At 37.2% G+C, this 25,228-nt stretch overlaps 4 protein-coding genes across 6 annotated transcripts; 2 read left to right on the top strand and 2 right to left on the bottom strand.

Annotated features, from left to right (window-relative positions):
- The first annotated feature begins 249 nt into the window (after nucleotides 1-249).
- Nucleotides 250-2,682, top strand: LOC103434480 (psbP-like protein 1, chloroplastic). The gene is made up of 7 exons (XM_008372847.4): nucleotides 250-424; nucleotides 555-654; nucleotides 994-1,074; nucleotides 1,261-1,343; nucleotides 1,446-1,640; nucleotides 2,152-2,248; nucleotides 2,351-2,682. Exons 1-7 carry the CDS (start codon nucleotides 362-364, stop codon nucleotides 2,458-2,460), a joined length of 729 nt encoding a protein of 242 aa, XP_008371069.2. The 5' UTR covers nucleotides 250-361; the 3' UTR covers nucleotides 2,461-2,682.
- A 1,361-nt stretch (nucleotides 2,683-4,043) lies between these two features.
- LOC103434467 (large ribosomal subunit protein uL23z) lies at nucleotides 4,044-5,875 on the bottom strand. Of its 3 annotated transcripts, none has more exons than XM_008372828.4 (4): nucleotides 5,781-5,875; nucleotides 5,492-5,537; nucleotides 4,487-4,850; nucleotides 4,044-4,296 (listed from the first exon to the last, which is right to left on the bottom strand). In XM_008372828.4, the coding sequence occupies exons 2-4, from the start codon at nucleotides 5,505-5,507 to the stop codon at nucleotides 4,212-4,214; spliced, it is 465 nt and encodes a 154-aa protein (XP_008371050.1). In that variant the 5' UTR covers nucleotides 5,508-5,537; nucleotides 5,781-5,875; the 3' UTR covers nucleotides 4,044-4,211. The 3 variants fall into 3 exon arrangements, with proteins under 3 accessions (XP_008371050.1, XP_070674810.1, XP_008371056.1); XM_070818709.1 differs by having other exon boundaries at nucleotides 5,492-5,533; nucleotides 5,781-5,874; XM_008372834.4 differs by having other exon boundaries at nucleotides 5,690-5,838.
- Nucleotides 5,876-7,709: 1,834 nt separating this feature from the next.
- LOC103434459 (uncharacterized) lies at nucleotides 7,710-8,886 on the bottom strand. Its single transcript, XM_008372822.4, has 2 exons — nucleotides 8,126-8,886; nucleotides 7,710-8,022 (listed from the first exon to the last, which is right to left on the bottom strand). Exons 1-2 carry the CDS (start codon nucleotides 8,792-8,794, stop codon nucleotides 7,945-7,947), a joined length of 747 nt encoding a protein of 248 aa, XP_008371044.2. The 5' UTR covers nucleotides 8,795-8,886; the 3' UTR covers nucleotides 7,710-7,944.
- Nucleotides 8,887-21,134: 12,248 nt separating this feature from the next.
- LOC103426402 (caffeic acid 3-O-methyltransferase-like) lies at nucleotides 21,135-21,539 on the top strand. The gene has a single exon (XM_008364494.1). The coding sequence runs from the start codon at nucleotides 21,135-21,137 to the stop codon at nucleotides 21,537-21,539; it is 405 nt and encodes a 134-aa protein (XP_008362716.1).
- The last annotated feature ends 3,689 nt before the right edge of the window (nucleotides 21,540-25,228 follow it).

Raw genomic sequence — 25,228 nt, 5'->3', positions numbered from 1 at the left:
AGTAGGTCCCCCCCCGCGGGTGGCGGGGGGAAAAAAATTGAGCTCATTATATTTGAGTATCGTTCGACTTCATATAGGTATAATCACCGATGAACACAAATTTCATTGGTGAGAATCTTAACTAGTCACATGATTAATCTGTCGAACTTAAGTTTTCGACTAATTAGGATTTTCTTCTTCTTTTTGACGTGGCAAGAAAATGCCTAAGCAATGCAAGGTGTGTCCTATGACAAGTATAACGGATAAGTCGTCCAAAAAATGGAAGGAAACAGATAAGGTGATCGCCACAAGACTCCACACACGCGTACACCGAGTCCATATTTCTTCCTGCTTCACTCACAATTCAACAAAACCACCAACAATGGCGACCCTGCAGAACTCACCCTCCCTCCACAGGACCCCTGTCCTTAACTCCTTCACCAAGGTACACACACACACACACACTCTCTCTCTCTCTCTCCCCCCTTGTTCTGCTGTAACTCTCTGAAATTCAATGCCTTGTTTGAATTTACTTTCTTTTTTTTCACCTGGGTAATTGGGTTTGTGGCAATCAGCTACACAGGCAAAGCACATTCCATTGCTGTAGAAAAAGTAATTCTTTTCTGGTAAGAGCAGATCAGGCTTCAGCAACTTCTACATGCTCTCCTTCTCAAGGTCCTTTCTTGCTTTCTACTATTATTTGTGGAATTCAATCCGCATTGTTACGTTTTACTGCCCTTTCGTAAATTTGTAACCAGCCATCAATTTTCGGTCTTTTTGATAATAAAAAAAAACCCAATTGAAGTCATAGTAGAAACTAGAAAAGAGAGATTTTTAATGAAACCGAGACCTTTCATGACAAAACTTCCCGCATGTTGTGTTAGTAGGTGGTAAGATGCTAGTCACTGACAATGACAATCTGTGATTAGTAATGTTGCTTAGTAGTGGGACGTTGTACCGCTCCCTCATGTTTCCTTTTCATTTTCCATCTAATTTGGTGTTTATCTTTGGCAGATAGATCCGGGAGACGCCAAGTGCTAGCAGCAGGAACAGTTGCTTCTTGGGTTCTTCTAACCAACCAACATTCTGTATCATGTAAGGAATTATAACAATGTCGATTGTTCTGTGCTTTTCCTTTTAAGTTTAGCTTTGTAGTACTGAGCTTTCTAGATGTCGTTGAATTCTAGACAGTTTTTAAGTAGCAACAATGCCAATTATGTTAAGTGAGTTGCTGATTAATTTTGACTGATATCCTAAAAAAACACCTTTGATATGGCTCAGTTGCTGCAGAAAATAAAAAGGGATTTATTCCTGTCACCGACAAGAAAGATGGATACGAATTTGTCTACCCTTTTGGATGGCAGGTGAGAGTTTTCTGTGTTTCATCAGTGTCGGGATTGTGTGCTTGACCCTTTGATGTTGTGGCCAATTTTTTTTTATGGTTTTTTTGTCTGGGGAGCACACAGGAAGTAACCATCGAAGGTCAAGACAAGGTGTTCAAGGATGTCATTGAGCCATTAGAGACTGCGAGTGTGACACTGTTCCCAACCGTCAAGCAAGATATCAAAGAATTCGGGTCACCGCAGCAGGTGGCTGAAACTTTGATCAAGAAGGTTCTGGCTCCTCCTACCCAGAAAACAAAGCTGATGGAGGCCGTAGAGGTTTGTTCCATGCTTTTTTTTTTTAGAAAAACTAATGAAAATGACTTGAAAACTTTGAGTTTTAACGATAATGACAAAATAAAGGGTAAAGTGAATAGTACAAAGATTGACTTTTTAGTGTAAAAATGTGGTTTTTTGTTAAGTAAACAGTATCATGAGCTTTTCGTTAAAGTTCTCTTTTATTTTTATGTGTGTCTAACATTAGGAACTCGGACTTCTCCGTGCTTTCAGTAGTTTGCTGATAATACATATGTTAAACAACGACAAAACTGCAAATAAATGATTCAACATCCTTGCCTTCATAAAAAAAAAAAAAAAAAAAAAATCAACATCCTACCTAGGCATTCAATATTATCGTAAGGCATTCTTTGTGATAAAGCTGCTTAGTTCATCGATCGGTGTTGCAAAAAACAGCAAAGCAGATGCACTAGCTACCTTCTTTAGATGGAATTGAATCTGCTGTGATATGCGCTTTATGTTGATTTGTTGCTTTTGTGTATCTATGATGCAGCACGACATCGATGGGAAAACATATTACACATTTGAGTTCCTTGCTAAGGCTCCAAACTATACTCGCCACGCTCTCAGCACAGTAGCTATCGGCAATGGTAAGGAAACGAAACCTGTATAATGCTTCTTAGTTTCCTTCACAGCTCGATAGCAGGTATCAGTATTTTGTCTTTCTGGTTATGACTTGCCTTGCAATGCAGGCAACTTCTACACCTTGACGACGGGGGCTAACGAGAGGAGGTGGGAAAAGATGAAAGACAAGTTACACACCATCGTCGATTCCTTCAAGCTTTTCAAAGTCTTCGATTAACAATTTGATTGAGGAACGGCTCACGTTGGGTTGCAGTTTGCAAACTATATACTGATATGAGGCCAAAATCAAATTTTCTTTTAATTTTGTACTTTGAGAGTGTAGGAGAGTGGAAAGATCATTTTTTCTTCTGAAGAAATATATTCATTCAGATATGAAATATCTGTTAGTTAGTGTACCGACCATTCTTTCCAATGTTGAAAGCGTTCCAAATTTGAGTCACTCCTGCTATATAGATCAAGAAAGAAATCCGTTTATGTAGGAAAAAAATTGGGTCGATTTACATGCAACAAAATTAAACTGAGGAAGCGATTTAATGAGGAAAAGTGATTGGAAAATTGGAAATTCAAAGGTTAATAGATTATTTGTTGCTGCAATATCCCAAAAGTAAATGTTGTGAACTTTTCGTATTGTCTAGATTAACACAACTTTGGTTTGACATGTTAATTTTGAGCCCTTAATATATGGATTCAAAGAGAACTACAAGATCTACAAGACTTGTTATACAACAATCCCAGCCAGAATTTGGCCAAGACTTGTTATTAACAAGCCCGGTCAGAATTTGGCCAAATTCCAGCGTTTAATTTAAATAAATGGGATTTTATTATTTTTGTGCAATTTTGATATTTGTTTACTACCTTTCTTATTTGGATTCCTACGATTAAGTTACATTATAAATAGGTTATTTTGGCCCTAAGTTAGTAATATTTTCGACTATTATTGAATAAACATGAGTTTTCTCTCTATTTTTCTTGTGCTAGACAGCTTGCTAGTTGTTTTTTAACGAGGTAAATTCGTTCGATTTTCCTTGTTATATCCCATCGCGTCAAGTCTGGAGAGTTAAGGTATCTCCAATCGAAGGGTCCAGAGGGATAGAGGGCTGAAAATAGTTTGAAAACCGTCTCCAATCGAGGGCTAGGCCAAATGGCTCGCGGGCCCCATTGGACAAAAAATGGCCAACCGGCAAGCCCAACCTAGCCAACCAACCTCAGACCGGGCCAGAAATTTGAATGCAACGGTTAGCTAACGTCAGCTAGTCGTTATATATATATATATATATATATATATATATATTTTTTTTTTTTGGCCAACATTTTTTAAATAATATTTAATTATAGGCCCAAAGATGATTTGTTCAAAGCTGCCTTGGGATGTGGCTTTTATAAGCATGTTTGGTTTCTAAACTCTCACATTTGACTTGAAATATATAAGTTGTATTTTTTAAATTTTACTTGTAGTTATTAAATTTAAGTTGTAGTTTTTAAATTTAAATTGTAGTTCTTAAATTTAAATAATAAATTATATTTAACTCTTTGGCTCTCCATTTGAGATGATTTTTTGTAACAAGACTAAAACAAGCCCTATGACTATGGCCCTTTGACCATCGGTTGGAAATAATAAGAAATATGACCCTTTACTATTCATTAAAATATTAATATATTGAAGAGCCAAATGGCTAAAACGAGCACCAGCCTTCGATTGGAGATGGCCTAAATGACTCCCAAGTTAGAGCCTGCAAAACAAACGAGCAAATAAAGCACACGGTAAAAGGCTGTATTGTACCAATGGCACATTGTAAAAACTAAATTTTAAACGCATCGCATTGCCATAAAAAGCAAATATAGCTCCCAATACAAATTAAAGAAAACCAAACTAATGCAGGAGTACTGATACAGTGCAACTACTAACAAAACTGCCATAGCCACAATGGAATCACTTGGAACCAAATAAAAAGACGATACAGCTTTAACTTAAATGATCCCGATCTTGTTGGCAACATCCAAGGCATCATAGTCCGGTGTCAACCTGACGTAAGCCTTCTTCGTTCCATCAGGCCTGCACAACACAGGTCATACGTTAAATAAAGCTTCACGAAATCCTCAATTCAATTAACCTAAGGAATGTAACCTTGTTGGTTCCAGCAAGAAAATTTGTTTTATCAACTTACTATAACACTGATACGCAAACAGAAACATTGATTAAACAGATATGAACACAAAAACGAGTATAAATCCATAACAGATACCTGATCAAGGTGTTCACTTTCTTGGTCTGAATGTCGTACATCTTCTTCACCGCATCCTTGATCTTCTTCTTGTCAGCTCGGATGTCAACAATGAAAACAAGGGTGTTGTTGTCCTCAATCTTTTTCATTGCAGACTCAGTGGTCAATGGATACTTGAGAATTTGGTAATGGTCCAATTTGTTCCTTGGTGTTGCACTGATGCGGGGATACTTGGGGTTCCTTTCCTTCTTCAATGTCCTTGGCCTGTGGAATGTGACGGATGTCCTGATCTTCTTGGCCTTCTTCTTAAAAGCAGGACCTGATTTCACAGCCTTGGCAGTCTTCAAGGCTTTAGCCTTGGGATCACTTTTCTTCGTGCTGTCAACTGCAAGACGCAAACGAATAACAATCGAGGTTGAATAACATAATCATGGAAAATAACATGTCATTTAACTACGATTAAAAAAGCAAAAATTCGATTAATCTTACGCCATTCTTGCCAGCAAGAAAAATTAATACATAAACGGATAAATCATATTCCGCGAGTTCCACAAGACAACACCACACATTATGTATGATAGCACCTCAGATCAAAATGAAAATTCAAAACATGGAAAATAACACGTCGTCTAACTATGACGCAGGTTCGCGAAACTCACTCTACTTAAACACGCATCTTAATCAAAACATACACACTAGTGTATTAGCTACCAAAGTTAAACCAGACAAACTAGAAAAGCAGTGAAACGAGCATTAGTGGCATCTGAAAATGAGTTTCACAATCAGTAATCACATGAATCAAATACATTAAACCAAACAATACATTTTGTCAAAGTAATCGACTACATCAAATACAGCAATTAAAACCCATCAATTCATTTTTTCCAATAACCATTCTCACAATGCAATCGACTACACAAGCACAGAAATTAAAACCCAATAATTCATTTTTTTTTCCAATTTCTTGGTATTATACAATATATATATATATATATATATATATAGGTTGTATGAGAAAGGAGGTACCTTTAGCGGGGGCCATTGCTCCAAGCTCTGCGGGAAACAATCCTACCTAACAAACATTTCGTAGAAACAAAAAATAAGAACAAATTTAACCAATACGAACAGAAATAAGGAAAAAACTCATAACAAACGAGACAAAATCTAGAAATATAATTAACCAAAAAATTATGCTAAATCCAGAGTCTTAAGTACAAATCTAACTCGTTTAAGCTTCGTCAATGGAGGTATCTGGTTAGAAACATGCTCTAGATTTCACAGATGGCGGTAAAAGGAGGGAGTTTGGATGAGGTACCTGTAGACGAAGAGCAGCTGCGGCCGAGGTGTAGGGTTTCCTACGGAGAAGACGAATCTCACCTCTTTATATAGTTACTTTCTTTTATTTACTCCGAATGCCCTTATTCCCTATTGGGCTTTTATGTTTTGGTCTTGCTATATGGCTATTGGGCCTTCACTTGGATCCATATCATACAAATTTGATTTTTTTAGGACTTCGCATGAGCCCAGTGTCTGTAGGGTTGTATTGTGATTATCATTTTTTAGTATTGTACAATTTAATTATGGAGGGCGGATCCATGACAACATTTTTTTACAAAACTTTTGACACAAGATTTTGTGGGGCTTACTTCATAATGTATATCAATGATCTGAACCGTCTATCTTTTAAGTCTTCCCTCAAAGGTCATATCTACAAAAAATCATTCAAATCTGAATAAGTTCTTTAATTATATTTGTGTCCCAAAAAATATGATCAAATTATACAAATTGAATGCAATCGTAAATATCTTAACAATTACCGAGTCATTCATTCTCATATTTAGCAGCATATTTGTATGAAGGGGTATTCAATTAGGAACCAAACAAGAAGAAATCGACAAGCAACGAAAACAAATTGTTAAGCATAGCAATACATAATATTGTAGACATTGGCTTCACTTCCAAAAAATGCCATCTCCTTCGTTTTACTTTAATTATCCATCATCATGTAAGTTGCAACATTTTTAACGTACCCTTCCCCGCCACCAGCTTACCCTTCGGCGGTAGCTTGAGCAGCACAAGGCACCTCAATAGATATGCTATATTTGCACTGTGGACAAACGGCCCTACGGTCATCAGCCGCTTACCGGTGGTAGCTCCCACGCATGTACATCTTCTTGGCCATTGATTTATCACTTGTCACCAAATGCGGATCATCAGCCATATAATTGCTCCGGAAGGACTAGTTTGGAATCGTTGCGTTTTTAAACTGTTTTTGTTATGTTTTAAGACTAATTAACTGTAAAATAAAGCAATTAATAGTTTGACAAACCATACAAATATTGTGGGTATGAAAACAGTGTAAAAACGTTGGTAGTAAAAAATATTGTATTTGTGGGTTCAAACTTCATTGGGCTCTTTTACAAAAAAATAAAAATAAAAACCTTAAACGGGATCAATTTTGCATTGAGAATGCTCTAAATCACAAAAATTGGATGTTAGATCACACTCATTTGTTCTACTTTGTTGCCGATATTCTATCATTTTTTTACTTTTTGCGCATTATTTTAATTTTTGATGGTCAAATTGAATGAATTATAAAAAAAATTAAATAATACATATTAACAAGAAGTGAGTGTAATGGGTAAAAATGAGTGTCGATAATGAAAAGCAAACACTTGCATTATTAAATTGTGTTTACTTTTCTTTTCAAACTTTTGTAAAATAAGAAAGTGAAAAACATGTGGTAAGTTGGTAACTATTTAGTGGTGGGGTGGGGTGTGTACGAAAAGGAAGACTGCATCAGCTTGGACGCTGATTCGACTACTTTTCTTTTTCCAAAGGACATTAATGGAAGACTCACTCTATGGTCTAGCTTGAATGTCTTCTTGGAAAAAGTTTCAAGTTCGACAAAATTGTTGCTATTAAGTTTAACTAAATTTGGACGTTAATCGTATCAAGTAAACTATAAAACAAGTCTAGTTCAAATATGATTTCGTGTTATACTATTTGAGGTTGAATTTCGAATAAACTACGCATTCATATTAGGTTCGTAATTTAAGAGTTGTTGATCAAGTGGTCAGATCCTTGTTTTGCTCCAAAGTGATATGGAGTTCGACTATCTCCCATTGTACCTACCTAGCAAAAATGCTAAAGTTTCTTGTATTCCAAATGTCGTGAGGTCAAATGAGGAATAATCAAATGAGGAACCTAGTGATTATTCGAGTCAAAGACTCGGATACACTAGTTTAAAATAAAAATATATATATTAGGTTCGTCAAAACATCTCTCCTATGTTTAAACTTTAAACGTAGGTCATTACATAACATCTAAAAAGTTTGGAACCCTAAACTACGTAGGTCATTACATTACATTACTAGATATGCAAAACAAAATATCATTCAGAAACAAACACCTCGTAGAAGATTCAGACTGTCTATTCCACAATACTTTCAGTTGAAGTGCAAATAAAGTTGAGGTGTTCACGCTTCTTTCGTACCAAGGAACACGGTGGTCAGGACCAAGTTTGAGTGCAACGATGCCCTCAGCAATTTGAGACCCTACGTACAAGATTCAGATCATACATTAGATCGACGGAAAAATATGTCCTCACAAAATTGAGAGAGGAAAAAAAAAACAGATGTAATTAGGTACTTTTCAGACCTCTTCCATGGTAAGATGGACCACCTTCTCTTCAAGGGCACCGACATCCCTGACGTTGAACCTGTTAAGCATGGTTATGCCTGAAATGGTAGACATAGGCTGCACTTCCAAGTCATCCATAATCATATACGTGACAACACCTTTCACATACCCTCCCTCGCCGGACGTTCTGCTTTCAGCAGCGGATCCATGGACAAAAGTCGCCTTGGTATTTATGCTTGAAATGCAGTGTGGACAAATTGCTTCAGGGTTGTCCGTTACAACTGTTGGATTTCCACTGGATCCGTTGTAGCAGTACCTTTGTTGGCCGCGACTACGACAATCACAATAATAGAATGACTTTTCAGCAGTGGAGTCGTCTATCATCAGCATATGAAGGACATCGGCACCAACACCAATCGTTGCTGTTGCCTTAGGTTTCAGGAGGGATTCCTTGTTAAAGTAAGGTTGCATGTATGTGCTGCTTAGGCTCTTGACACTGCCGTAAAGTTTGCCTAACGAGCCAACCATGCCATCTTTGGGAAGGAGCCCGATGACAGTGCCAATGGGCAAAGACAGGAGTGTGAAGAGAAAGTCCACAAAGTCTTTGCCAGCTTCAGCAAAGAGAACTCGTTGACGCTTTGTATCGACAAGGAGCTTCAAGCAAATACTTGGCTTGGGGTTTTCCATGCACACAGAGAGTTTTGATGAGTATATTTTCAAGCAACTAAAGTTTAGTGCATCATACTTGCAATAATGGACCTATTTATAGAATTTCAACCCTTCATTAAAAATTACTCAGGCCACAAATTTGATTGATAAGTTTTAATCGGTTCACTTTTGGCTATACACCTGTATTTAGGGGTGGGTTCGGTTTAAATCGGTTCGGTTTTTTGCCAAAACCGAAACCAAACCGAAATTTCGGTTCGGTTCATTTTTTTTTCGGTTTTTTTCGGTTCGGTTTCGGTTTTTTGTTTTTTGTCTTTTTTCAAAAAATGAAAAACATTGAAATTTTAAATTTTAACATATCCAACACAATCATAACATAAGCATTCTAACTAGAATCAAAGACAATGAAAATAAACATTTAAAGTTGAACTAAAATCATTAATCAAGTCTTCCAAAGTCCAAACTAACAACCTCTCAACACAAAAATCGTACAAATGACTTAGAAAAGTTAAATTGCATGATGTTGTTCAAAGATCAGGGTTGTTTGCTTGTAACTGCATGTTGACAACTTGATTAGTAAAAATAATGCGTGGGTGGATTTATTTAGTGTGTGTTGGATTCTTTTCCATCACAAATTACCCAAGTAATCTACCCAAAATAAATGTTTATGGATTTTGTTACATGTTATATGAGAGTAGATTTGGAAAAGAAAGATGGGGCAGAAGTAGACAGTGCTATGGAGATGGATGTAGGTATTTCAGGAGGAGGTTTGGTTCCGGAACCTTATATGGGGGAGAAATAATAGGTTAGGGTTTAGAGTTTTTATAGGCCTTTTTTTAATATTTTGAGCTTAAAGTTTGGCAACACATTGGGTTTAGTACATTTTAACTTACAAATTGGGTTTAGAAAATAATACCCAAAACAAATAATTAAATAAAAAAATTAATTTAATTAATTCGGTTCGGTTTCTAGATCACTAAAACCGAACCGAACCAAAAGAATTCGGTTTGGTTTTCGGTTTTTTTCGGTTTTCGGTTTTTTGAACTCACCCCTACCTGTATTGTACTATATTTTATTGGATAATACTTGCATACTTTTTTTGGGATGAGCATGAGCTCATTTCCTCTTTGCGAATGACATATTTTGACTGTAAAAATTTTATAATCGAAATTGTTCGATTTCTTAGTTTTCGTTTGAAGATAACCCTTTACAAAAGATCATTTCAATCGAAGACCATTTAGTCATTTAAATGTATAGAACAGATTGAAGGTGTGGATACTAAGTAATATATTCACAATGAATCGTTCATTTATTTGATGAGTGATTGAACAGTTCTGATTGTTGATTTTATCAGTCAAGATGCAATATTCACAAATAGAGGATGCAAGTATTATATATTCTATTTTAGGGATTGGCTACAATACTTATATGTATAAAATATAATCACTATGTGACAGTCTGATAGAATTCATGTGAATATATGTATTTAATACAACGATCATCTGACTATTGAGATAATAATTCTATCAAAAAAGTATAAAAACGTTCTAAAAATCGGCCTAAGCTAACACACCCTGACCTAAAATCAAGACGTGCTGGCACATCTCGATTCGAAATCCTAGTGGACGTTCCGGGTCGGGGTGTGTCATAAGCTGCCGCTAAGATTAACTCCTAATCAATCAGAAAGCCAAAACCTCAAAGTGGCCACTTTTTAAAATTTAAATATAAAAATATATGCGGTATTCCTCTTCACTTGCAAGTGAGAGGTTTTAGGTTCGATTCTCAATTTGAACCACATTAGTGCTAGCCTATTGTGAGACTTAGCTCACTCCCTTACCTCCTTAGCGTAGATAATATCATTTGTTAAGAAAAATATAGATTTTGCATTGAGAATCCTCTATATCACAAAAATCGGATGTTAAATCACACTCATTTATTCTACTTTGTTGTCGTCGCTGAAATTTTAATTGATGAGTATGCATGAGCTTTGTACGAAAGGCAAAGACTTCTGCATTATTCAATTGGATCATTAAATTATGTTTATTTTTCTTTTCAAACTTTTGTAAAAATAAGAAAGTGAAGGGAAACATGCAGTGGTAAAATATTAGAGGTGGGATTTGTACGAAAGGCAAGACTGATTGTGCTTGGACGCCGATTCCACTCTCTTTTTCCACAACTTTTCTTTTTCTAAAGGAAAATAATGAAAGGCTCACTTTTATCTTATGGTCGAAGCAAGGCTCGTAGTTGTCTTCATTTATAAGTTTTAAGCTCGAAGCAAGGCTCGTAGTTATAAGTTGTCTTCATTTATCTTATGGTCGAAGCAAGGCTCGAAGCAAGGCTCACTTTTATCTTATGGTTGAAATTTAATAAAAATATTTTTTAACTAATTATATTATGATACTTGATGCCGTATTCTTGACACATTGAAAAATTTCTGTTAAAAGACTTGTAGTTGTCTTCATTTATAAGTTTTAAGCTCGACAAACTTGTTACTATTAAGTTTAACCAAAGTTGGGTGTGAATTATATCAAGTTAACTATAAACAAGTCTAGTTCAAATATGATTTCGTGTTAAGCTATTTGAGCTCGAATTCGACTCAAGCATGCATTCATTTTAGGTTTTTCGTCAAAACACAACCCAACCATGCACAATATCTTTAGTAACCATGGGTGGACTAAGATTAGTGAAAGAAACCTTAAAATTAAAATTAGTGAAAGAAACCTTTGTTCAACTAAACCGACAAATTGGTGAAAGGAGAACTGTCTTTGAATGCATGTTATCTTCCCTCCGAGGAACACATTGGTGAGAACCGTCTTTGATTGCAATGATTGCTTAAGCAATTTCACACACTTAAAAAAAAGCACAACATAAAATTTTATAGAATACATAAATGGGATATTGTGTCAAATTAGCTAGTTTACAAACTTCGGTGTGTTATAGATCTGCTGTCTGCACGAACTCTCTAGAACCCCCGTCCCATCTTAAACGACAATGTTGAACCATATATTTTCACGAAGAAAATAAATAATAGACCTTACAAAAAAAGTATACAGGAGCTTTAAAGAGCGCCAAAAGAAAGGAGAGTGACAACAGTATTTGCAAGCTTCGGCAAACACAACTTTCTGGTGCCTTCAGTCGATAAGGAGCTTCAGATCATTTCGAGTAGTGAAACAGAAATGATGCTTGAAGAGAATACATAGCTAGCCAAACAGTCCAAATACAAAAGTACATAACTAGCCAAACAGTCCAAATACAAAAGTACACTGGATCAAACCCTACACTAGAAGCGAAAATGCAGACAAATTATCTGTTTTGAGTGAAATCCAATTGTTTCAAACTAACATTACTAATTATTTAGCAGAATCCCACAATATTATGTTTTATTTTGGATGTAAAACCCAAAATAAGAAGAGAGAAAGAGATGGCGTTAAAGGTACCGGCGGTAGCGTTCACGTTTGTGGTACACACGCTCGAGGTTGAAGGTGTTGGTGTTGGTTTGGTCCATTCATTTCAGAGGAGGTTTGGCATGGGAAGCTACCAATAAGAACCTCATCTTCAACATATGTTTCTCTCTCTCTCTCTCTCTCTCTCTCTGGTTTTCTTAGGTGTAGAAATAACTTCTTATTTTGTTTAATTTTCTATATATGTGCCTTAATTTGATGCTAAAGTTATGCTTCTTCTCGATTGATATACTCGTTTTTGTAGCACCAATAACAATTTAGTCATATACTAATTGAGTTTAGTGGCATTGTAGGACACGATTAAAGTGCAATAGTAAGCTAGGGTTGCCTTTTGCTTAAGTGTAGGTGAAACTAATGATACATGGACCCCTTAAAACCCTTCTAATTTTCTGATTATTTTTAGAAACAGTTACGTACCTTTCCCAATTTCACCTACCATTCTTACCAAAAATATGTTACGCCTATTCTCGACACAATGTGGTTATTCTAAGATGACTGTATTTTCGAAGTATCAATAACAGTTTTCTAATAATATATTTTAGGGTAAAAGACAATTTACTACCTTCATGTTTTGTGGTTTTCAACATTTAGTACATTAATTTTTTTTCGTCCCAGAATCATACCTAAAGTGTAAATTTTGGGACAGTCTCATACATCCGTTAGTCAAACTGTTAACTCTGCCGTTAAATGATGACGTGGCACCTACGTGGACAATGACTAGGCGCCACGTGTCATTAAAAAAATTTAAAAAAATTTAAACTATTAAAATAATTAATTAAATAAAATTTAAAAAAAAATTCCCCAGATCCTCTCTTCCCCACCCCGATCCCCCTCCCTTTTCCCTCTGCACCTCTGCACATCCTTCCCCCTATGGAGCTCTGCTCATCTGTCCTTCCCCAGATCCCCAGATCCCTCTGCACCTCCATCCTTCCCTAGACCCCTTCGTCTTCCGCGACACACACACCCACAACCATTCGTCTTCCTCCACGGCTCCACCCCCTCCATCCCAATACAAGTTAATTTTGCAGCTCCAAAATTATCCAAATTATCCAAATTTTGCAGCTCAACCCACACGAGCATGAATACAAACTATCCAAATTATCAGGAATCCAAGTCCACCCTTTCACCAGCACGCTAACATGCTCTGATTTCGTCTCCCCGCACTCCGATTCGCCGCGAATTTGCTGCAGAGAAGAAGACTTGCTCTGCAACATCTGCAGCTTGTGCTTCTCTCTGAAACGAGAGCAACCCACCTGGGCATCCCACTTCCTGAAGGCGCCGATCAAGTTAGTAAATGGGTCGGGTGTGAACTTGGTCGGATCGTTGATGGGTTTGATTGAGGTTGATAGAAAAGGGAATTCGAGGAAGCTGCAGAAGAAAACGAGCAAGAGTGCGCCGCTCATCATGAAGGCGATGCTGAAGGAGTTGAAGGGCTTTAACCGCATACTGGGTTGGTCCAGATCGGCAGCGATTTTAGCAGTTGCTCTTTCCCTGTCTACCTCTCTCTCTCTCTCTCTCTCTCTCTATCCCCGGAAAGAGAGGCAGATGAGACGGTCCATCTGGTGCATGAGGCGTCTTGACCAGCACAGTCTCTCTTTTCTCCCCGTTTTTAAATTCTTTTCCAGTTTGCTAACCAAGACCAGATAGCGAGAGTTTACCGAACATATAAAAATATACAGTAAATTACCGTTTAATCCCTAAACAAATGAACTGTTAGTTCAGTTTAAGACTTAAGTTGACAGCTGTGTGTGTGTGTCGCGGAAGACGTAGGGGTTGTGGGTGTGTGTGTCGTGGAAGACGAAGGGGTTCTGGGGAATGATGAAGGTGCAGAGGGATCAGGAGATCTGGGGAAGGACGGATGAGCAGAGCTTCACAGGAGGAAGGATTTGCAAAGGTGCAAAGGGAGAAGGGAGGGGGATCGAGGTGGGGAAGAGAGGATATGGGGAATTTTTTTTAAAATTTTTTTTATAACTTTTATTTAATTAATTATTTTAATAGTTTAATTTTTTAAATTTTTTTTTAATGACACGTGGCGCCCAATCATTGTCCACGTGGGCGCCACATCATCATTTAACAGCAAAGTTAACAGTTTGACTAAAGGATGTATGAGACTGTCCCAAAATTTACACTTTAGGTATGACTCTGAGACGAAAAAAAATTGATGTATTAAATGTTGAAAACCACGAAACATGAGGGTAGTAAACTGTCTTTTACCCTATATTTTATGGACCACGACAATTGTTTATTTTTTTTAAATTTAAATATATAAAAAAAACTATTTTACTATGTGGTTATTAGGGTAAATCAAATCATGGGAACACGAATGATATCAAATTAGTTTTCTAAATATCCTAATGGTGGCCAATCATCAAGACAATCATATAGTTTCAAACACGGTGATTAACAATTCAAAACTTGCATGCATAATATCATAAGCAAATTGAAAGAAATTACACATTCTTGCTAAGGCTCTTGGCCTCGCCCTAGCAAATGAAATTAGTTACTAACAATTATAAAATAAAATATTGTTAAAAAAATAGACAGAAAACACCTTGAAAATAAACTTGAATCGTCAAAAGCTTTCTAAAGCCAAAGTATTGTGTTCTCCACATCCCTTTGTTCAAACCCTAATGGCTAAAAAGCTTTATTTATACTAATACAAAATAAAACCCTACCTAAAAAATTCTTAGAATAAAATAAGGAAACATAATAGAATAAAATAACTAGGAAATAAAAGGTTTTCTATTTAAACTGAAATTCAGACTTCTCAGAAAATCAGACTTTTGACCGACCAAATCAACTACGATTTGGTTCCAAAAGGTTGCTTTTGAAAGCTTAAGTCGTCCCCAACAAATAATCAGAAGAATCTTTCTCAAAATATGTCATATTGACCTCCAAAATACCCAAAACGTCCAAAAATGTCAATCTGGAAAAGTTATGCGATGGGCCTTTATTTCATTGCCACGGTCAAACGACATGGTAGAAAAATCTGAAACTTTGATACAATCATCTTGAAAGACTAACGAACATCCTCCAATTGGAATCACTTGAAAATTCATCCGTTTGGTCACTTTTTGCTTAAGAGGAAGTCAAATGTCCTACATTGAAAATACATAACAAAGTATCAAAGTTCACACAAAATAAGCCCATAAATTAATACTAAGAATAAGGTAAATATATAGTATAATATCGACTCATTTACATACCCCCAAACTTAGCTTTTTTTCTTGTCCTCAAGAAAAACAAAACTAGGAAACAAAAACAAAAGCAAACAAACTACATACTTAAACAAAATTTAACTACGACAAAATTTTCATCTTCAAATTGCAATCCATAGAAAACGTTAAAAATTAGAACATCTTTCCAAAAGTTCCAACTAATCCCACCACAGAGGCTAAGCCATGTAGAATTAATTAGAAAAGAATTCATAAACTTCCTTTGATGTAAAGTGAACCAACATGATTAGGGAGACTCGACTAAAATCCTTACCACTCATCCTCTTTATTTCACACATACTAACTTTAACATAACTAATTTTTTTTTCGATTTTTCTCTTTCTCTTTTTTTTTTCTTTTTTTTTTCATATTTTTTTTCCAGTAACAATAGTGGTTATGCAATGTTAGTTCCCTTAAGCTTTCGATCCAACCCATGCAACGAGCTTTAGGTCAATGATTCCCAAACCACTAGGGCTTTAGAGCAGTTCCACCGGAGGTGGAATAGCCCAACACCTGGTTAAAAAACCAGGCTGGCACTTTGTCAATTCACTCCAGCCTAGCAACTTGCCTGGCACCCAGCCCAAGCTGGTCTCTGGGCCAGCCCAAAATTGACTGACCAAGGAGCCAGGCTATTTGCCTGGCGCGTGCAGCTCACTCACAAGTGGGCGCGAGTAGGGGACGTGGCCCACTTGTGCTTCACACAGAAGGAGGCGATGTGGCCCTCTCAATGTCGTTGGATTTACAACGGCTAGTTTTTGTAGACCGTTGGATTTTCAATGGTAAAAAAATTTAAATTTGACTTTTAAAATGGACCGTCCGATCACAGATCAACGGTCCACATTTTTTTCACCAAAAATAAAAATAAAAATAATAAAAAAGGCCCAACGGTCAGAATTATGACCGTTGGCCACGTGGCAGCACTTGGCTCTTGGATTTGAATATTTTTCAAATCCAACGGTCCAGATTAATTAACTATATTAAAATTTATTAAAAATTATGAAAAAATACAGAAAAATTATTAAAAAATACAGAAAATTTTTTAAAAAGTTAATTTTTTTTTCTATAAATACCTAACCCTCATCTTCCACCTTACACCACATTTCAATATTTTCTACACTTTCTACCAAAGCTTTCATATACTTTTTGTGTGAAAAAAAAAAACCAAAAAGCTCATCCTTAATTTTTTTTGTCCATATAAACCATACATCCCTGCATCCATCTTTATCGTTTTCAAATCTTGAGTTTTTTTTACAATGTCTTCTTCAAGGAGAGTGCATGAACAATTTGTGGAGCAACAGAAAAGATTGTTGGCACAACAAGAAGAATTGATCAATCTCGAGGAAGGTGGAGGTAGAGATGAGGCTTTCGCAATGGAGGATGACTCAGATGATGACCATAGAAGGCAGAGGGCCTCACATTCCCTCCGTGTCATGAAAGCTGTAGGCCAGATATCCAAACCCAGACGTGCCACAAATTTCGATAGAAAAAGGGAAATACGAGATAAAGATCTCTTGGAAGATTATTTTATTCCCAATAGCGTATTCCCTGATCATGTTTTTAGACGTCATTTTAGAATGCAACGAAGTTTGTTCAACAAAATCATGAATGCTATTTGCAACCATGATCCATATTTGTGCAAAAAGATGATGCTTTTCGTGTTCCAGGTCTTCTTCTAGAGCAAAAAATTACGGCTGCCTTGCGAATGCTTGCATATGTATTATCTGCAGATCAAGTGGATGAGATCGAGAGGATGGGAAAAACAACTGTTCTGGAGTCCCTGATGCGGTTTTGCTATGCAATTGAAGCCCTGTACACCAATGAGTACATCCGGACACCCGCCAAGGGACATGCGAAGGTTTCTGAGGAAGGGTGAGATGCGAGTCTTCCCTGGCATGATTGGAAGTATCGACTGCATGCACTGGAGTTGGAAAACTGTCCAAGTGCGTGGCAAAGAGCTTATGGTGACAGAAAAGAGGCAAAAGTATCATTTTGGAAGTGATGGCTTCATTTGATACATGGATTTGGCATGCTTTTTTTGGTGTTTCAAGAGCTCAAAATGACCTTGCTTAATCTCCAGTGTTCGACAATCTGCTGCAAGGAAAATCGACGACAGGCACATATTGGGTTAATGACACTAAATACGACGGACCATACTACCTTGCAGACGACATTTACCCAAGGTGGTCTACGTTTGTCAAAACAGTGCCACATCCACAGACTGAAAAAGAAAAACACTTCGCAAAATGTCAAGAGGGGTGTAGGAATGATGTGGAACGTTGTTTTGGTATCCTGCAAGCTCGTTGGGCGATTATCAGGTCTGCTGCTAGAATGTTTGGTGTCGAAGCTCTTCAATCCATCATGATGATGTGTATTATTCTCCACAACATGATTGTGGAAGATGAGTATGATTATGATGCTGTCGATGAATATGAGCCGGATCCGATGAACAACTTAAGAACACGTATCTACTGTGCTCATGATCGGACCGAAGATCCCGTGCAACACGAGCCATTGGAACGGGATGGACGTTACAATGAATTGATCGTTCAGCGGTACACTGATGTGCAAGAGCCATACTGGCACGTAACCCGCCATAATGACTTGATTGAGCACCAGTGGGGATTGCAAGAAGGTGAAGATAATTAAAATAAGCTTGTGGTTGAAGAATAAAGTGTATTTGATGAGTTTATGTAATTTTATTTTAGTGTGTTTTTTTTTTGTTTATTTGATGAGTTTATGTAATTTTATTTTAGTGTGTTTTTTTAAGTTTATTTGATGAGTATGTAATTTTATTATAGTGTGTGTTTTTTTTAAGTTTATTTGAAATTTTATCCAAACTTGGTTAAAAATGTTATCTGAAAATAAAACTATTTTTTATTTATTTATTCTTTTAAAAAAAGTATAAAATATTTTAAATGGGCTGGGTGCCAGCGCATTTTGTAGAGGTGGAGATGCTTTGGCCTATTACTGTTCACTGGGGTCTATTACTATTTACTTGAGTGGATAATATCGACTCATTCACATACCCGCAAACTTAGCTTTTTGCTTGTCCTCAAGCAAAATAAAACTAGAAAACAAAAACAAAAGCTAACAAACTACGTACTTAAACAAAATTTAACTACGACAAAATTTTCATCTTCAAACTGCAATCCATAGAAAACGTTAAAAATTAGAACATCTTTCCAAAAGTTCCAACTAATCCCACCACAGAGGCTAAGCCATTTAAAACGAAAAATTTAAACGGACTCTCAAAAAACAAGAAAGAAAAATCTAAGATTTTACTTTCCCACCCCCAAACTTAAACACACATTGTCCTCAAGGTGTGAAAAATAAAATAAACTTAAACTAACAGCTAGCTAGAGAATAGAATAAAAACCGAAATTAAGAAAAAGATAATATAATAATAAAAGCGAAAATGCTGAACAAAACCAAAGAAAAAGAAAGATATTACCTTGCTTGAAAATGAAGCTGTTGGACTACTGGACATGAAGCAAATGTGCCATGATGTGGCTCATTCCAGCAGAAGATGAAACAACCCATTGATTACCAAGCCTAAATCCAAAACATCCCAGCCAGCTTGTTAAAGCCTACTCGGATGCTCATTCCTTGAGCCCAGAGCCATTTCTCTCTCGAAAACCAAACCCATGCCCCAAACTCAAATCCTCCAATGAATCTCATGGTCCAAAACATACTTCACCATGATCTCATCATTCCTCGGCCATAGCTCAACCTCAAAAACAAATACTCAGCCATGCCCCCATAGTTGTATCTCTGTTCATTTCCATCTTTATCAAAAACTGAACCCAGCCATGGCAATCTTTGATTCTAGCCCAGATTGTCACCATCGGGCATTTCCTCTGCGGAACTCAAGCGCCAATATGAGGAAGAAAAGTTTTGGCAGAGCCTATGATTTTTAGATCCAAAAGGAAGGTAAATAGCCGACAACCCCCAAACTTATTCGTTGTTTCTTGATCTGAATTTGTGAAAGTTAGTCCTTGGATCTGTTTATAATGTGATGCATTAGTATACTTTCCCTTGAAATTTTTCTCTGTGTTCATGTATGACTAAATTTATTTTGCATGTCTCTTGATGATGAACACATGAGCTCAAAAATCTGTGCATTATGATTTTTCAATGTGATCGGTACATAGGGTAGTACACCACGTGTCATTATACAAATGGTGGGATATGTGTGCTAAAAAGTTAATAACTTAAAAAATAAAATTTCTCACTACTCCTATTAAAACACGTGATGTACCACTTGTATTCCCGTCACAACTAAAAATTTCTTGGACATGAGGTCAATCTGTGTATTGACTTGATGAATGTGCTCCCCACTGTGCTGCCTGGACCACCCCCAAACGTATATGTAAAACAATATTCTTATGAAATACGAGAGCGAGCGAGCGAAAGGAGTTTCCAAGCAGTACAGTCAACCCATTGTAAGGTTTCTGAAACACAAGACTCCAGTTCGCATTCTTTTTTAAATTTCTGAACTTTGATAAAATGTTGATGAATGTACTGAGATGAATGAATGCTGCATGATTCAGTCGAATGAATGTTGATTGCATGCAGCGGAATTTAGGACTAAATTGCCTCCAAAAGCAACTTGCAAAGATCAAACATTAAAAATTTGATTAGAATAAAACCCAAAATAAAATACTGATTAAAAAAAAACATTTGTTGTTTTTGTGTTGTTCAATTTTCTGATTTTTAAAATAATTTTTTGGGTAAAAGACTGTTTACTACCCTCATGTTTTGTGGTTTTCAACATTTAGTACATCAAGTTTTTTTCGTCTCAGATTCATACCTAAAGTGTAAATTTTGGGACAGTCTCATACATCCGTTAGTCAAACTGTTAAATTTTCCATTAATTGTGACGTGTCACCATGACTGGATGCCATGTGTCTGTGACGTGGCGCCATATCATGGTCTTCAAACAACAAAGTGCACAATTTGTAGCTTTAAATCCATAAAAAAACTCCATTATGCAGAGTTGACCCATAAGGGCAGTCCTCCTAGTTGTATATTGAATCCAGGAGGAGGAATAAATTCCATTGTTGCACAAATTGTTACCTATAAAAAAAATAAAATCAATTAGATAAAAAGTTATGTACAAAAATAATTAACTAAGAATATGATAAACACAAATTATTTAAAACAATCCCTGGTAGCGGCGCCAATTTCTTAATAGGGATTTTTATCACCTGCAAAAGTAGGGATACAAAGTGTTGTACCATATATTGGGCTTCGATATTTGAGCTTATATATGGGCTTCACCACTAAGCCCATGATTTATGTAAGAGGGGAGGGAACCCTTACTCTATAAAAGGGATCCTCCTCACCTTCACTTAGGGGGGACTGAACGGGAAAGGGAAACAGATAGAGAGGCAGAGAATAATACAGAGAGCAAATACTAAGCCTCTATAGCCTCCATGCATACTGTAACCTTCATCAACATTTATCGACATCAGTGTGGACGTAGCCCAACTTGAGGTGAACCACGATATATCTTTGTGTTCTCGTGCGCTTGTGTGATTCACGATCGGATTTACGTTGGTCCAAGATACGTCGAATTTTGTGCATCAACATTTGGCGCCGTCTGTGGGAAACGACAGGAAAAGTTATGTCGGTTCTCTTTCATTTTTTCATCTCACCATTGTGAAACCCTTACAACTGTCCACCATGAATCTGCACAACCCAACCCAAGTCTCCGACGAAGAAGCAAACCTCTTCGCCATGCAGCTAGCCAACGCTTCTGTTCTCCCTATGGTGCTCAAAGCAGCCCTTGAGCTTGACCTCCTTGAGATCATGGCGAGAGCAGGGCCTGGCGTATTCGTTTCTCCGGCGGACTTAGCTTCGCAGCTACTGACCAATAACCCTGACGCCCCCGTTATGCTGGATCGCATGCTGCACCTCCTGGCTAGCTACTCCATCCTCACTTACTCCCTCCGCACGCTTCACGACAGCAATGTCGAGCAGTTGTACGGCCTCGGCCCCGTCTGCAAGTTCTTGACAAAGAACGAGGATGGTGTTTCCATTGCCCCTCTCTGCCTCATGAATCAGGACAAGGTCCTTATGGAGAGCTGAGCTCAAGTCGACGAAGATGAATGCTGTGGGGAGATAGATGTCGCGATCCAGTTCGTCAATGCACCACCACCATCGTCAGAGTTTCTGTTGTCGAGCTCGGTGAAAGGGCTCAAGGCTCTGCTGTCTGTTGCTGCTCACAAGAAGCTATATTTTTTTTTATCAGCTTCACAAGGACTTCCCTGAGTCGCCGTACATCGCGTTCCCGTCGGCAACCTCGTGGTCGGCATCGACTTGGTCTCTATCGCTCCATTCCTCTAACACCACGACAAACCTGCACCATAACTATGCCAATGCTGCATAGCTGCTCACAAGCTTGGCACGATGGCTGAGTGGGTTATCAGAGAATATGCGTACTATGGTGCAGTGTGCAACATGAGCATGACAGCGCAAGGTGTCGACCATCAACATGGAAGAAGCTAAGAACTTTATCTTTTCTTAAATGATTTGTTTAAAATTATCACTGTTTATTTAATATTTTATTATTATTTTGTCTTGATCTTGTTACTGCAGCGTCTGCTTTACAGTATGCATATTCTTTAAAATGAGACCACATCATTTCTATCACATTTATATTTTAGTGCACAGTTAGCAATATATTATATTGTTTTCATAACCTGTGTGCATATACAGTGCGACACCTCACAATATATATATATAATGAGTCCCCATTGCCATTATATTAAAGCTACATGACTACTGTTGTGTGTTTATTATGCCGGGTCACATCACAAACCATAATCATTCCTATCATAACTTTAGTATTATTACCCTTTGATATTGTCAGCCATCCCTCTTTTAAAATGATATAACTTTAATCATTTTTTGAATATTTTATTCATTATTTAAATATTAGTATAAAACTTTGGGCTAACCTTTATTTGATTACCCACTGTCTCACTATCGGTTTGGGAAAACCCATTAAGGAGATTAATCCATGGCAACCACACCACATGCATTCTATGTTACATTATTAAATTTCATTGAATTATATTGTCACATACACATTTCACTAGGCATACTACATTATTGTATGTTTATATGATCTATGTATGACAGTACCCGCAATATGCACACTTTAATGATTGATTGCTTGTATACGATACTCATACAATTTATTGATTAACCAGGGACCAAAATTATGGTGGTCAACACTATGGATCAGCCTATGGATCACTGAGCCACATGCTTATGGTGACAAAGATTTAGTCCGAACGATAATCTCTTGTCCGACCGAACACCCACTTGCTCAGACACTCACTTATAATGAGCGCACGCTGACGTCGAGTGCATACTCGCAATGAGGAACGCCACAAGCCGAGTTGCCTTGCAATGAGCACCACCTCTAGCCGAGCAATCGTTTCGTCGAGAGCATTGCCTCTAGCCGAGCAGCCTCGCAACGTATGCTACCTCTAGCTGAGTATTGCTTGACGTTAAGCATCGTCTCATGTCGAGTACCAGATCTAGACGACATCTAGTCACTTCGGCCCGTACATGGATTGGATTTGAAGTCTCCAGCCAACACATAGACCCATATACAAACCCAACAAGCGGATCCAAGTCATGTCGAGAATTAACTCATAATGAGCTCATGCTGATGTCGAGTGCATACTCGCAACGAGGAATGCCACAAGCCAAGCTGTCTCGCAATGAGCACCACCTTCAGCTGAGCAACCGCGTCGCCGAGAGCATTGCCTTTAGCTGAGCAGCCTCGCAACGTGTGTTACCTCTAGCTGAGTATTGCTTGACGTTAAGCACCGTCTCATGTTGAGTACTAGTTCTGAACGACATCTAGTCATTTCGGTCCACACATAGATTGAATTTGAAGTCTCCAGCCAAAAGACTCTCTTAACAGAAAACTTGGGGGACTCCTGTTGTACCATATATTGGGCCTCGATATTTAGGCTTATATTTGTGCTTCACCAATAAGCCCATGATTTATGTAAGAGGGGAGGGAACCCTTACTTTATAAAAGGGATTATCCTCACCTTCACTTATAGGGGACTGAGCGGGAAAGGCAAACAGATAGAGAGGCAGAGAATAATACAGAGAGCAAATACTAAGCCTTTATAGCCTCCATGCATACTGTAACCTTCATCAACATTTATTGACATTAGTGTGGTAGCCCAACTTGAGGTGAACCACGATATATCTTTGTGTTCTCGTGCGTTTGTATGATTTACGGTCGGATTTACGTTGGTCCAAGATCCGTCGGATTTTGTGCATCAACACAAACATTTAAAATACTTGCAAGAGTATAAGGTAATCGTAGTATGGTTGGCACTAACAAGATTGTTCTCCACAAAGATTGAATGAATAATTTATGTAAAACCAAATCTTAATTAATTATTTGAAAACAAAGTTTGAAAAAGTATGATTTTATAAGCTAAAATATTAAAAATGAATTAAATTAAAAACAATTAAATAAATTGACAAAGTACATAAAAGAAAAGAAAATAGTTTTGAAAATCTATTTAAGCACTAGGGTTCCGCCGTCACCTTAACAATCCTATGTAGTTCTTCCAATTATTTATGAATTACAAATGCATATTTTGAAGTTTAGGTTTTCCTGAAGTATGTCCTACTTGGAACCTCCAACATAGAACGTATATCTAACATGCAACCCGTTCGTGGTGTCCGGATTGAATGTGAACATGCAAGACTAATTAAGTTTTGTGAAAACCTTTTGAAAAACCATGTAACCCTTAAGATGTGTTGTTCATCCTAAGAAATTGCACATATTAACCACAAGAAGCCTTAGTCAATTTTAGGGACAGCCCTCAGCCAAAATTGCATCAAATTACTTTTCTAAATATTCTAATGGTGGCCAATCATCAAGACAATTAGATAGTTTCAAACACAGTGATTAACAATTCAAAACTTGCATGCATAATATCATAAGCAAATTGAAAAGAAACTGCATATTCTTGGTACGGTTTGTGGCCTCACCCTAACAAACGAAATTAGTTACTAACAATCATAAAACAAAATATTATTCAAAACATAGATAGAAAATACATTGAAAATAAACTTGAATCGTCAAAAGCTCTCTACAGCCAAAGTATTGTGTTCTCCATCTCCCTTTCTTCAAACTCTAATAGCTAAAAAGCTTTATTTATACTAATACAAAATAAAACCCTACCTAAAAAAAGTCTTAGAATCAAACAAGGAAACATAATAGAATAAGATAACTAGAAAATAAAAGGTTTCCTATTTAAACTGAAATTCAGACTTCTAAAAAAATCAGACTTTTAACCGACCAAATCAACACCGATTTGGTCCCAAAAGGTCTCTTTTGAAAGCTTAAGTTGTTCCCAACAAATACTCTCGTTGATGCACAAAACCGAAGGGGTCTTGGAACAACGGAAATCCGACCGTGATCGTGGTTCACCCCAATGTTTGGGCTACGTCCACACTGATATTGTATTTCTGAGGGAGATAGAGCTCTGCATATGAGAGTGAGAGCTTTGAGAGAGCTTAGAGCTTAGGGGATGTGAGGAGGCTTAGGGTTTGTGAGGGTGATGATGCCCTTTTATAGAATAAGGGCTCTTCCCCTTTTTACATATTTGCCCCTCCATTTATTACATAATTACATTTGAGTCCTCCGAGTATTTATACGAGGTCTAAATACAGAGGCCCTAAGTATGGTATAAACAGTAGTCCCCCAAGTCTTCAGTCAAGAGAGTCTTTTG

The sequence above is a fragment of the Malus domestica genome, chromosome 01 (genome assembly GCF_042453785.1).
Source record: "Malus domestica chromosome 01, GDT2T_hap1".
Taxonomy (NCBI): Eukaryota; Viridiplantae; Streptophyta; class Magnoliopsida; order Rosales; family Rosaceae; genus Malus; species Malus domestica.
Note: the sequence above shows the minus strand (reverse complement) of the source record. Positions and strands in the feature narration are given on the sequence as shown.

Bases quoted from the DNA above. Each gene is read 5' to 3' on its own strand.
- LOC103434480 (XM_008372847.4), top strand. From the start codon at position 362: ATGGCGACCCTGCAGAACTCACCCTCCCTCCACAGGACCCCTGTCCTT. The intron at 655-993 runs GTCCTTTCTTGC...TATCTTTGGCAG, and splicing joins TACATGCTCTCCTTCTCAAG to ATAGATCCGGGAGACGCCAA. The intron at 1,344-1,445 runs GTGAGAGTTTTC...GGGAGCACACAG, and splicing joins TCTACCCTTTTGGATGGCAG to GAAGTAACCATCGAAGGTCA.
- LOC103426402 (XM_008364494.1), top strand. From the start codon at position 21,135: ATGAATCTGCACAACCCAACCCAAGTCTCCGACGAAGAAGCAAACCTC.
- LOC103434459 (XM_008372822.4), bottom strand. From the start codon at position 8,794: ATGGAAAACCCCAAGCCAAGTATTTGCTTGAAGCTCCTTGTCGATACA. The intron at 8,023-8,125 runs GTCTGAAAAGTA...TCTTGTACGTAG, and splicing joins TCCATCTTACCATGGAAGAG to GGTCTCAAATTGCTGAGGGC.
- LOC103434467 (XM_008372828.4), bottom strand. The intron at 4,297-4,486 runs GTATCTGTTATG...TGTGTTGTGCAG, and splicing joins AAAGTGAACACCTTGATCAG to GCCTGATGGAACGAAGAAGG.